Raw genomic sequence first — 12776 nt, 5'->3', positions numbered from 1 at the left:
GAATCAGACCATAAATCGGTATACAAAACGCTTGCAGTGTGCGGGAGCTCTAATATACTTTTTATCTATTTTACTACGACGCTACCTTCAAAATCCTATGTACTTATTTAATTAGAGCAAAAAATCTTACCATGACAACAGCGAGAGCGTTCAAACGTTATCTTATACGAAGATATATCTAAGAAAACATGATAATTGTCTCAGTTTCTATCGCGATGCTTAAACAATGCTGGTCGCGTATCACTTTCTCGGTCCACGACCGCACTTTGGCAATCAGAAGTAGTAACAAATGTTTATTGACAACATATTGTTATTCTCCTCAGATTTGTATTCCGGTTGAGGACTCGCCTCTCGCCTCTTCGATGCAATTTCTGATGAAATGCATCGATGTCCGCACCTACTTTGCATTCGATACTAAGTTCATAAGTTTTGGAGAGAACCCAGCGGCTCTTTAAGGTTACTCCACAATTGGTTCATTGATATTTAAAGGCAATTTGCATGCGATGCGCTTGCTAAATCTGGTCTGAGCACAATCGAAAGCGAATCTTAAGTTATTTGCATTATTTTTTATTCATTAATATTTAAAAGGTCTTCGAAAACTTTTATTAACTACGTAAAAGTTTACTTTGTTATAATCAAAAACCAATTTATTTATTGGAGCCAGTGACACTATGGAGAATATTCATACACTTGCTCTCGCAAAATTCAATGGCGATCCGTGTCTGAATTCGCGCATGTCACTCATACCTCCCCCCAAACTCTGCCACCCGCTGGTACCTAAAAATATGGTTTCTGCCCAACGACTCGCGCTATGTTCCGTAACGACAAACACTATGGCGAGAATTTTACTGTACACATTGCATAAATTCTTTTCTGATTTTATATAGATTCTTTAACACGTAAATCCAATTTCCCCTAAGTCTAAAAATAGACCATGTGTCACAGAACATATGGATAGAATTGAAACTAAAACTGGATACTAAAGTAAGAAAGAAAGAATGTGAGATCTGCGAGATTCATCGGGCATTTCCTGTTGTTGTCAATTCACCGTCTTGTTTACGCTGAAGTAATTCTTTTGTGCTCCGACCATACTGGGCAATATTTTTGAATGATGAATAGTATTTTTTATTGCGTTATAAAAACAACGGGCGGAAGCCAACGGCTCTGAATTCAGAGGTACGCATAAATAAATGGTATTTTCGAGATATTTAAACACGCATTGATGTGAGTTTAATAAATAAATACGATAAATCCATTCGAGATTCAAATAATATAGCACGCGTAATCTGTGGCTAAAAAAGTCAATTATAGCAAAAAACTCGGAGGGTCTTCGTAGACCTTTGCTACGAAGCTCGTAGCTCGTAGCAAGGGAAGGCTTCGGTACGGCTACGCTACACTGCTACAAGGTCGTCTTGAATGGGTCTATGCTATTAGACGCTTTTCGGTTTCACCCCACGTAGCTTTTGTTGATTGCTCACTCATTGTGCGAAAATGGGTTACTATATAAATTAACGGTTTTGGTACGTGTGAGTAATATTTTATTTATTTTTTCCGCGCCTAAGTTCTGAAACATAAACGGGCTTGCTTGTACGTTTAACATCCACAGCTGCTACAATATTGTTTTTATTTTAATACAGAATTTACATTTTGGCCCAGGAAATTATCTTGCGATCTCTTTGTGTAATCATTTTCTAACAGTTATAGTCAAGTCAAAGTTTTATACAAAGAATACAGTAAAGCAAAGTAAAAAGTGCTGGCTACGAGAAGAATAATTTCCATGTCTAAGGGGCAGCTAGATGGAAGTTTCTTAGCGTGAACTCCAGACCAACTTTTGTTTTAAACATGCGATTCATAGCACTTCTTATAAAAACGTGGCTGCATCATCATAAAATAAATTCAAAAGATCCTGGATGGATTTTCTTAACTTTATGCCTTTGTTTTGAAACCGAATTCTATTCCCTATCTATTTCATACTATCCGAATTATTCGTATTTTGTATTTGCAGTGTTCGGTAAATACTCGTAATTATATTAATTAATAACTTATTAACTTTAACTTATTAATCATTGGTTTAAAAACTAATGATAAATTCAGTAAGATTTCTTGAATCGGTCTTTCACATGGAAATATTTTTTTTATCAGCATTTTGGATAAGAGCATTTAAGAAAATACTGAGAAGCTTAAAATAAACAATTCGTCATAAAAAGACCACACAGCTGTAGGTACCTACTTCATGCTTACTCCTCACCTACCCTCTGATAAATATTTACGTTAATATTATTTAACGCCTACGGTTCCTCGTTAGCTGTTTAGCTGCCAATCGATTTTAAAACTTATTCCATTGTAATAGAAGCCAGGCTAATTAGAAATGTTTTGTTTAGGAAGCGTCATTTAGAAACCCGTTTTAATGAAGGAAACTAAAATAGATGACCGCAGACCGTCAAACTTGTACGTCTACACGAGAAGACATTGCGTATGCATTGCAACTGTCTGTGTATAGCATACTCAATATGCTCAAACAACGCCCAAACATTTCGACAATAGCTTCAATATTTACCCCAGAAGGCAATTCTTTACCTAAACAGCCGCCTTATTTCATAATTTACGAATTTAATTTGGTATGAAATTACCTTACAACTCCGTAAGTGTGCTTCTGGCAAACAAGAACCTCAATAAGACTTGTTAAAGGAAATTGAATTTTGCAACATTATAAATATGTTATATTTTCGTTTGACTTGTAATGTGGTCGTGGGACCCCAGGATCGAGTGCTTACGGTGAATATAATCAAGTGGGAGGACAAGTGAGCCCTTTTACTCTGATAGCCATTTTCCGCCGCACTTTACGCGTTGGAACTCGTTGAATTATTATGGGGTTTTTGCTGTTAAATATTCATGTCTTAATTATACTCATACGGATTTAAAATATTTTTAAATCTCTTTTTTAGGATTATAATTCAGGATTAGATTTTTAAATCCGTACGGTTTTGTGTGTGTTCTATTTATACTGTACTGCGTCAAGAGTATTATTACCGTTGTTGGTTCGCACGATTTATCAATTATTGATTAATGTCTAACTTCCTAGAAGACGTAAGCATTTTGTTTGGAAACAATATTTCTAATAAGATATCTACTCGAATGTTGTAACTAGTCAGTACATGCATCTCTTATAATTTGGATATTCTTCTGCTCAGTTGAAATAGGCCAAACAAGACAGAAATGAAACGATTCCCCCGGCTAATTAACAAAATGACCTGTCACATTTCCACTGTCATCGGTCCCCGGGTGCACCTCATGTCACGGTATGACACGCTCACGGGAGTGTCACAATTTTACGTCATTCGCCTTAATGACGACCCCTGTCACTTCCGTGGCCACATTTTTATGACAGCTAGGGAGGGAATTACTTTACAAATCGTTGTTTACATTCGTTAGTTGCTTCCTTTGTCCCCTCTTTTATGTAACGGAAGGCTGTTAATTGATTTGCGTCGTAGGTAGTTTACATACCGAGATTTACAAACACAAATTATGAATGCTATATGCATAATGAACCTTGTTGGGTCCTTCGATGCCCCATAAAATGTATGACAACTGAGATCATCTAATTAAATTAAATACGTGATGCTTCTATCAGATTCAGGGCATGATATAACACGACAACTGCCGATGTGTTGCATAAATAAATTGCGAAGTTACACGAGGTAGGACGGATCTAGTCGTGTAGGAGAGCCTTCCCCAGTACTGATTTGAGGCCACCACAAATTGTCCTCTTCCTCGCTCCACTGCCATTCAATTATTATCCTTATGTCCCAGCATGTAAGTCATGGTTTTATCTGATTTATGAGCCCGGGAACGGGAGTTGCTGCAGCCATCAGGATGACGAATTGCACCGCTGTGTTGGTAACACATATTCGTTCTTAATCGATGAATTATGGGATGTGATGAATAGTTTTGGGAAAAACATGTATCGATTTTCTGAGTCGTCTTGCTGAGTAATGGCGTTTATAGCTAACTTGGTTTATGTGGAAAATATCAGGCATTATTAACTATGGTTCCGTTTGTAAAGAGGGTTTTCGCCGCAGGTGTGGTGAGGTTAGTGGTTCATTGTTCCGCTGGTATTTGAAGCGAATTATTTTATTAGCTGCGCAGACCTTGATCCAGTAACACAATATATGTGGCACTTCCACTTTACGTTCACACTTGGCATTTGAAGGTATTGTTAATTACTGAGATTTGGTTATTTATTAATCAGGTTCTGTTGGTATTAGTTTGCGTGATATTCAATTAACATTTAGGTAACACATTTCGTGTGTGTGACAGTATTAGAGAAACCGATTAGTACAATATAATCCGCGAATTATTCAAAATTAATCGTCTCTTAGCTAGATACCCAAGAGCTTTTGTCAGTTGACTAGAAAAAGCTTCAATCTCAAGGAAGCTCTTTATCATATGAAATAGTTTAACATCAGTGGGTGTATTGTAATGAACTGCAATGGAGCACCCGTTTAAGTTTCGTCAAGGGTGTCGTCATCCAATTTGATAATTTCACGGATCTACGATTGGATAACTGCTGTAGTAGTTTCCTTAAATGATTGAGTACGAGAGACGTAGTTTATTTCATTGAGTTTTATTTGGAAATGTATGAATGTAGTGCGACCATGCGTGTCCGGGATAAAGGGACAGAGGTTGAGTTTACACAATATCCGCAGTACAAATAATACGTATTGAGATTTTTTTGAGGGCTCAGCAGTTGCAATTAAATACGCATCAGGTTTTTAATATGCAATGGATAATAACGTAAACGATGTTCAAACTTCTTGAGATAACTAAATAAATCTTACGATCAAATATAATCAAGCGAAAGCTTGTTCAGTAAGGCTCATTTGCAAATTGGGATTTCAACTGCCTACATAATAATTTATATTGATTTATGACTTCCGCCCATATATTCACCTATTTCCCCGAATGAACTAGTTCCTACACATAAGGGCTACTTCTTATCCATTTACTACACTTATCGGAAATAATCCATAAGAACTATCGCATTTATAAGATGATGAGTAAATCCGTGAACTCCCATTAAAATGTTTGTAAAATAAACAGGTCACCAGCTCAACTAAATGAAAACAAGACAATTTTCGCATCCTTTCCGTAATAAAACGGTGGTAAGGAGTTGGTAGCTGCATCGACGTGCTCGAGGGTCGCAGCCTCATTTGAGGCTCGCACTCGTGGCCACTCCTCACTCCTCCGCACTCCGGCACACACACTCGGCACACTCATCATTTTATAGCTGCAAGCGAAGTCTCTTTTTTAAGCCAGTACTTTATTTTCTTTAAATAGTTAAAGCTAGATCAGTAAATTTGGTGTCTTAAGCCATTGTTCTATTTCAAGTTGAGATTGTATTTGATGTTGTCCGCTAGGGCATGAATGTGGAATTTAGTTTGCGAACATATTTTTTGCTTTTGAAAAATGCTATGAAATTGTTACTATGTGTTAAACAAAAATGAAATCAAATTGGTCTCTATGCTATATTTATTATGATTGTAGCGAGACAATGTTACGGTCAGAACATGTTTTGGGTAATTAATTAATAAGTAGTATAAACTATAACTTACATAGGCAGAAGTACCGATAAACAAATATCTGCATTCCATAAGTCTATTGTTTGTGCAGGAGGAAACAAAAGCGAGTGCAACCACGGTCGGCTTCATCTAAATTTGATAAGTTGCTTCAGAACAATAATACCAAATTGTAGTACTTAGCTGAAAACGTTCTCTCCAGAAATTGCGGTTGCTTTGGAAACTTACAGCTCCAAGGGCTTGGAGAGCACTTAGAAACGTACGTAGTAATGCTAGTTATACTTATATGTCTGAAATGCTGGAAAATGTCGGGGAATTCTCGTTCCGAACCGCCGTACCTTAGACAGGTATTTCATAACAGGTAAATGGCACGTTGTATTTCTTCATTTATTAATTTAAGTGTTGTACATTTTTCTTTGGCATTGCCTTTCAGGATTTCGTAGTTAATTGAAATTCGGACCGCTTTGTCAGAATGGAATATATTTTTGTTAAAACTTTTTTATCAAATTTAAATATCAGGAGTAGGTAGGTGTACTGAATTGGCCTGAACATTCGGTTTGATACTTATTTATTCAATGTGATGAAAAAACTTGTAAAAATCGAGACTGCAGGACATTTTGTCAATATCTACCATTGTATTACACACAGGATTTTTTTATTTTACTACGATTAAGTTTGACTTTCAGTTCCCCTTGAATTCCAGAAAAATAAATCAACCGTAATAAATCTGGAATCAATAATGTATTTCCCTGTAGCACAGAATCGGGGCTAATTTGCTTCCACTGTGTTATACAAGTCGAGTTCTTAGTACTCTCCAGCCTCCCTTGATTCCCCGAAGGCACACAAGGGGTAAGGCACAGAAGGGGTAAATAACGTTCGACCTCTGATACTACTTACGTACGGAACATAATTTGGGTAAAATGCGAGAAAATTCAGCTACGTCGATTCTCAGACTTCCCATATTTGTTATCTGGTGTAAAAACATAGAGTTACGGTTATGGGAAGCTGGAAAAGCCACGTAGTTTTGCTAGAAATGCTGACCTATGGTTATGCGCTTATTCTCTTGGGAAATAAGCGTAACATTGTGCATACGATTTAGAAAGAATTGCAGTTATTTTTCATTCGTACTTTGTGTGCAAAGTAAAAAGAAAGATATTGTAATTGCGTGATCTAAGTAGCGTACTTTTATACATGTTTTTCAGTACATAGTTGTTTGTATGACGCGTGCCTTTTATAACTACTGTTTGGGTGACACTTTGTTATTTATTAAAGAACAGGAGTCACAGAACATCATTAGTGTTGTACTTCTTCTTTACATTGTTTATTCATTCACATCATTAGCTAAATCGAAGTACCGTCCACTAAGGTATAATGAGTGTACGCAGTAGTCCAAGTAATAGGGGGCTTACTGTAAATAGGTATACTAAGACAGCATTAACTATTTGTGACTTTCAGGAAATTCTAAAGCTTTCAAACATTCACTTCAATGTACCTACCTACATAGCTAGATAATTAAATAGATTTGCATTTTTGGATTCACAATAAATTCTGTTGTGCCACAAAAAAAAAACAGAATCATTTCGTTAAAAAAGTAGCAAGGCGTTTTAAACGGTTTTCTGTGTTGTTAACAAAAATGTACATATTTCTTTTGTTTTATAAGAATAAAGCAAATATAGGTACATAAGGTTAACCACCCCCGATTCTATTGTAATGTAAAGTACGCATAGTCTCGTCCTAGATAGCAGCGGAGTTTTCCCTATCAAGATACATTAATCATTTGCCAAACTTTATTTTCGCAACAACAGAGAAATAGGTACCTAAATTATTACCTACTTATAACAAAACGCCTTTCATTGTGGCTATTATGTAAAAGTAGGTATGTCAATTACTTTAAGTAATTTCTCACGTTGAAAGCGAAAGTCTGGGCTAAGTCTAGGTGTATGGTAATAAAAGTCGGAGTTTCCTTAGACTTACACAATGGTGAAGGCGATTAGACGGTCAGCGCAGTCGCAGAAGCTTGTAATTGTGTGACACACGCCATGCATGAGCCGACATATGTAGCTATTTGTTTTAACTGGCTCCGCTTGATTCGAAACACGTTGTTGTGGAACATACATAACACAATATTTTCCTGAATTTTCCGAAATTTCTTCAATTTCATTTAGTACTTGAATGTTGAAAAAAAAAAGATTAATTTTATCAATTAAACAAACTTAACTCATACCGATCTTGCTTTTAATTTAGCAACGCGTTAAAAGTAACAGTCAAAGATACCACAATCACTCTTTCTTTCAGCGTAATATCTATAACTTAAACAAGGTTTACAAGACTTGAAACAATATTATGGCTCATCTCTCGAGAAGAGTAACATAAAGCACGGTGATGTTTGTGTGAATCTATTTCGGTTTCCCTTTCGTGTGGTGGTCAACGAGCCGGCACTAGTGTAAACACTAGGAACGTCATATGTGCGGGGATCGAGGCAGTCCCTTCCGCGGCGTCACGTCAGCCGAATGTTGAGTAATAGCTAGGGTGCAGGACGTTGGCCTTCCGCGGTTACTGCTTCACTGCCGCCCGGTCTAACATTAAAATTTGAGTAACCCTTGGGAGTTTTCAACTTAATGAAAAATGTCATTGAATATTGTAACTTCATTACAATATTTCTACCTCCAAACAGCCAATTTTCCGGTCAACGACGTCAGCACAAATAAATACATCATCACTTAGTCCCATTCAGTGTGAAACGAGCACGAGCAAGAAAGCATAATAATAAATAACTCTTTAATCGTTTCCAGGTCCCGAACTTCGTCCGGAGCGAATCCCGAAAGTTGCTGACATTCTATCGGGAAAGTTGTGCGCTGTATCGTGTGTGCAGAACTAAACACACAGAAGTGCCGTGGCTCTTGATTAAATACGAAACTGTGAACTTTAACGTGCAATCCGTTTCGAGTGGTCTCTGTTCGCATCTGCGGGCGTTTCGGAACTTTCGCGCGAACTTCTCCTCCGGCGTCCCGGAGGTGTGAAAAGGTTGTCAAAATAGCCAAAGTGTCTCCGATAAAGTTGTCGGCTATGGACAGTAACTCGGTGTCTCCGATGCCGGAGCTGGCGCCGATTGCGGAGTTCGACAAGTCGCCGCCGTCGCCGCCCAACGAGGAGGTGCCCATGGACGACCTGCCGCCGCCGCCCGCCACCATATCCCAGGCCGAGGGGAAGAAACTTAAAGTGTAAGTGTTTATTTTTTATTTTGTTCAAAAATTTAAAAAAATGTTGTTGGTGTCTAAAATTGAAAGATTAAGGCACTATCGGATAATATATAGTTTCAGGTTTTATTCTTTAGGGTGTATGTAAACGACGAATGTACATAACTCCATTTGACGAAACGCTATCTTGACACTGTAGATGTTATTTTCGAATTAATGAGATCCGTACTTACTGCGAAGCGTTATAGCAGTGATGTCTGTGAAAGATATCAAAATATCTAGGTATATAATAACATATACACACTTATTACCTACATAACTCCCTCTACCAGTATTACTAGACTTTTAAATTACTTTTTCGCCCTTATTAGTACGACTTTTTTTTTTGCCAGTAAATGAATTTCATAAAATTGTAGAGAAGAGACTTTCCACCCAGGCTACTAAATACTAAATAATTATAGCAGGAACGAAACCGGATAAAGAATCACTAACTCTCTTCTCGCCAAAGTAAATCATGACCTATGTTCACCTCGAGTAACTCTTAAAATAATTTGATATCACCGGTGTCTCCTGTAATGACTTCCAGTGGGGTCAGTTGAAGAAGTATATAGAAAAGTAGGCCATTGTAATCATTTCATTTATTTTTTTTGACGTTCTGTAACTACTTCTTAAAATAGAGCTTGCAGAGTAGCCACAGTAATAATTTATTTTTTTTACGAAAATCAAGATTAAAAGCAGTCAAGAGCCCATTGAATAGTAGTGTCTATCAAGTTCCTGTTTAGTTTTATTTTCTATACACTGCAATCAATTTTACTCTTGCATTTAATGAAGCATACCTACAAACTTTCATACTCAGGGAAATATAAAATAAGCCCAACACTCAAACAAAGTGCCTAATTCCAAGTATTTTCTTTTGAGTCGGAGCGTTCAAAGGGTGATCGGGAATCGAAAATCATATTTCTTGGGAGTTTTTTTATATGTTGTTTCAGCAACGTTTTACTTGCCCCGGTATCGGAAATACCGGGGAATGGTAAATAACTAAAGAGCTCCGATATTGCCGGATATTGATTTTCCCCGAACTCGAATCCGTTTGAGTACTTAGGTACGTTCTGGGAAAAGGGACTCCATCTAAAGGTGTATTATAAGATTATTGGCTCTTAGGATTACGTAGGGATCAAGTAAATTATTGTTATAAGCCTTTTGGTTTGATGTGTCCGTTTGGGCGAGATTTTGAACTCGATTCCAGGGGGGACGAAGTTAATTCGATGTTTCGAAACACGACAAATTATGCCGATAAATCATTCCTTGACAAACGACCTAAATGAGAGTTGTTACACTTGGTTATTGTCCCAAACATGATCTGAAGAGCGATGTTTAAGTGAAAAACATCCGACGTATGAGCTGCAGTGCTGGTAAGTGATCGTTTACAAATGTAAGACGGAAAATGAAATTAAAGAGTTGTAAAAGCCATATAAATAGAATAGACGATGATTTGACAGACATGCGTCGTGTTAGTGTGAATGGCGCATGGGTATATCGATACTAAATCGATCCGCTCAAAATAATAGATTTAAAATTAATTTTCATTCCAGTTATTTTGTTCCATGGTGGTAAAAGACGGAATATACCGTAGAATAAAATATCATATTCAAATTCAAAATCTTTATTGCTTATTATAAGCTTAAGCTTGCTCACTATCGATCGTTCGTTAAAGATCGTTCTTAGAACTTAGTAGCCCGTTAAGGCATTGCAATTTATTGAAAAAAAAAAGAAATAATAAAGGTGTATTAAGCGTGTAGTTTGACATAAGGTATATTACTTACAACTCACAAAACAACACATAACATATAACTTACAAAATAATATGAACTATTATTAATAAAACTAATTTTCATAATTAACTAGGCCTGGATTGTAATGTATGTAACCTGTTTGTAAAGGTTCATGCGCAGGATTCTAAGTCATTAACGATAAAGAATGCTGCCATCTGTTGTAAGTAGTAATAAGTGATCAATAATCTACTGCCGGTGTACACTTGTCTTTAGAAAGCATGAATGAGAGACAGCGGTTTGATATTCGCGTTCAGCCGTTTCCCGCTAGATGGCGCCACTAGTATGTTAGGTATTTGTAATTTGTAACTTGATGTCTAACAATACATGCGTAAAATACATGCTGTTAGCAATGCAAGTGTAATTTAAGTTTGTAATAAAAGAAAATAATTACTAAGTACGAAATTCAAGACATGCTTTGTCTCTTTCTGACACGTTTGTTTCTGTAATTGACGATCTCTGTCTCACGCGAAAGACTGGTTACGCCGAAGTAGGGCGCTTGTCGCGTCCGGACCGAGTCGAGATCTCGGAGAGTGGTGATACGCACCTCGCGGGAAACATGCTCATGTGACAGTTTGCCGCCAACTTACATTTTTAAATATCGAATTTTTATTTTTTTATAATTTCGAATATTACTTTTTTTCGAACTCGATTGTGTTTTGTGTTCTGTGATTTCTGAAGAATTTTATTTGTTCTGACTGTGTTTTATTGATCTGTGAGTTCAAATAAGAAGAAATGGCGCGAGGAAAGAGTCAAAAGTATGTTTATTTTTATTTAACTATTAGTAATAAGTACTGTAGCGATAATTTAGTAGCATAGGGAAATAGATAATTATCTGTAGATTTATATAAAAATCAAATACGTCTGATGTTGTTGTAGGTAAATGTTTACTAAATATCAATAATGATATTTGGTACGTAAAGAATTTTTACCGCAACTGGTACTTACAGTTATGTAGGTACTTACCTACCTAATTATTATTTGATGTACCGAGTGCACTTAATCGATTTCCCATATTAATTTTTATTTGAATTCCCAAATTGAGTTTATCATTTTGTTTGATTTGCCCTAAACAAAGTTAGGACATCCACTTAAGTGATATGATAGTTGTGTTTTGCAATCTACATGAGCTGCCTAATTGATGGTCAATTGCTCCTAATATGACTGAGTAAAATGTACATTTATTTTATTAATAGCTTCTACCACCTATTTATTTATTTTCTATTAAAGTACTGAAACTGTTAGGTCGTTTCGTGTGCATACACTAATTTCGGCTTTTGTACTTATTCGTGGTAACCGCCTAATATAAATTGTACCACATAACAGTTTTATTGCTTCCACAAGAAGTAGTGTAATTGAAACGATAATTAACCGTAATTATTGGTCATTATTAATTTTTAAACATGCTAATGACAAATTGTTCCTTTTAACTAAGCGACTCTATTACTTTTAATGCATCTCCAATAACGTTAAAAAGTGAAAGTTTTATATTAAAACTATAAACCTGTACGGCCGACAGGATAATTGATAGGGTGACCACACGTTTGTTGGTGAGAACGGTAATAACACGGGAAGTCCGCAATTACGCCACTTTATTTACTAGTAGTTGGCCCAAGTAAGGCTGTAGTTAATGTGACCATGTTTTTATCGAGACGAGGATGACAAAGTATTCATGGCTTCTAGGCGGTAACGGTTTCTGAGGTAAATAGAGCCTTCCGCTGACTTTATAGCTTGTTTAATGTTTGTTACGGGACTTCAGGATGTTTATTGCGATCATATTTTTTATAAGAACTCTTAATAGCCTACACGGCGAAGTGTACCTATACGCAAAGAAATGTTATGAGCATAAACACAAAAACTTCATGTGTATTTTGTGCTACGTGCTTTTATTCCTACATAAGTGCAAGTACTAAACCAAGTAAACATATCATACAACGACATTATAAAGAAATAAATAAATACAGTCGTTGATAAGTCGTTCCCATCAAACTACTATTCCCCTATTAACTATAATTACTTTCAAACCACCGTTATTTGAACATAATAAAAAAAAACCTGATCACAAAGGCCATGAGCCAATGTAACCATAGCCACAGATACGGGTGTATTCGTTCTCCTAGCGTTATCTTATTAAATCCAATAATTCGACGAGTGGGATGCTGGGAAGGGAGCCG

The 12776-nt window shown here is 36.5% G+C and overlaps 1 protein-coding gene across 4 annotated transcripts in view; it reads left to right on the top strand.

Moving 5' to 3' along the window:
* Positions 1-12776, top strand: part of LOC124631520 (transmembrane ascorbate-dependent reductase CYB561) — a 71674-nt gene that overhangs the window by 3159 nt on the left and 55739 nt on the right. For 2 of the 4 annotated variants that reach the window (XM_047165956.1, XM_047165955.1), the window contains exon 2: positions 8369-8797. In XM_047165956.1, coding sequence (XP_047021912.1) covers positions 8643-8797 — 155 coding nt within the window. In that variant the 5' untranslated portion in view covers positions 8369-8642. Of the gene's footprint in view, positions 1-8368; positions 8798-11107; positions 11361-12776 lie in introns of those variants that run through there. The other 2 variants (XM_047165960.1, XM_047165959.1) reach the window with 2 other exon arrangements.

The sequence above is a fragment of the Helicoverpa zea genome, chromosome 6 (assembly GCF_022581195.2).
Source record: "Helicoverpa zea isolate HzStark_Cry1AcR chromosome 6, ilHelZeax1.1, whole genome shotgun sequence".
Taxonomy (NCBI): domain Eukaryota; kingdom Metazoa; phylum Arthropoda; class Insecta; order Lepidoptera; family Noctuidae; genus Helicoverpa; species Helicoverpa zea.
Note: the sequence above shows the minus strand (reverse complement) of the source record. Positions and strands in the feature narration are given on the sequence as shown.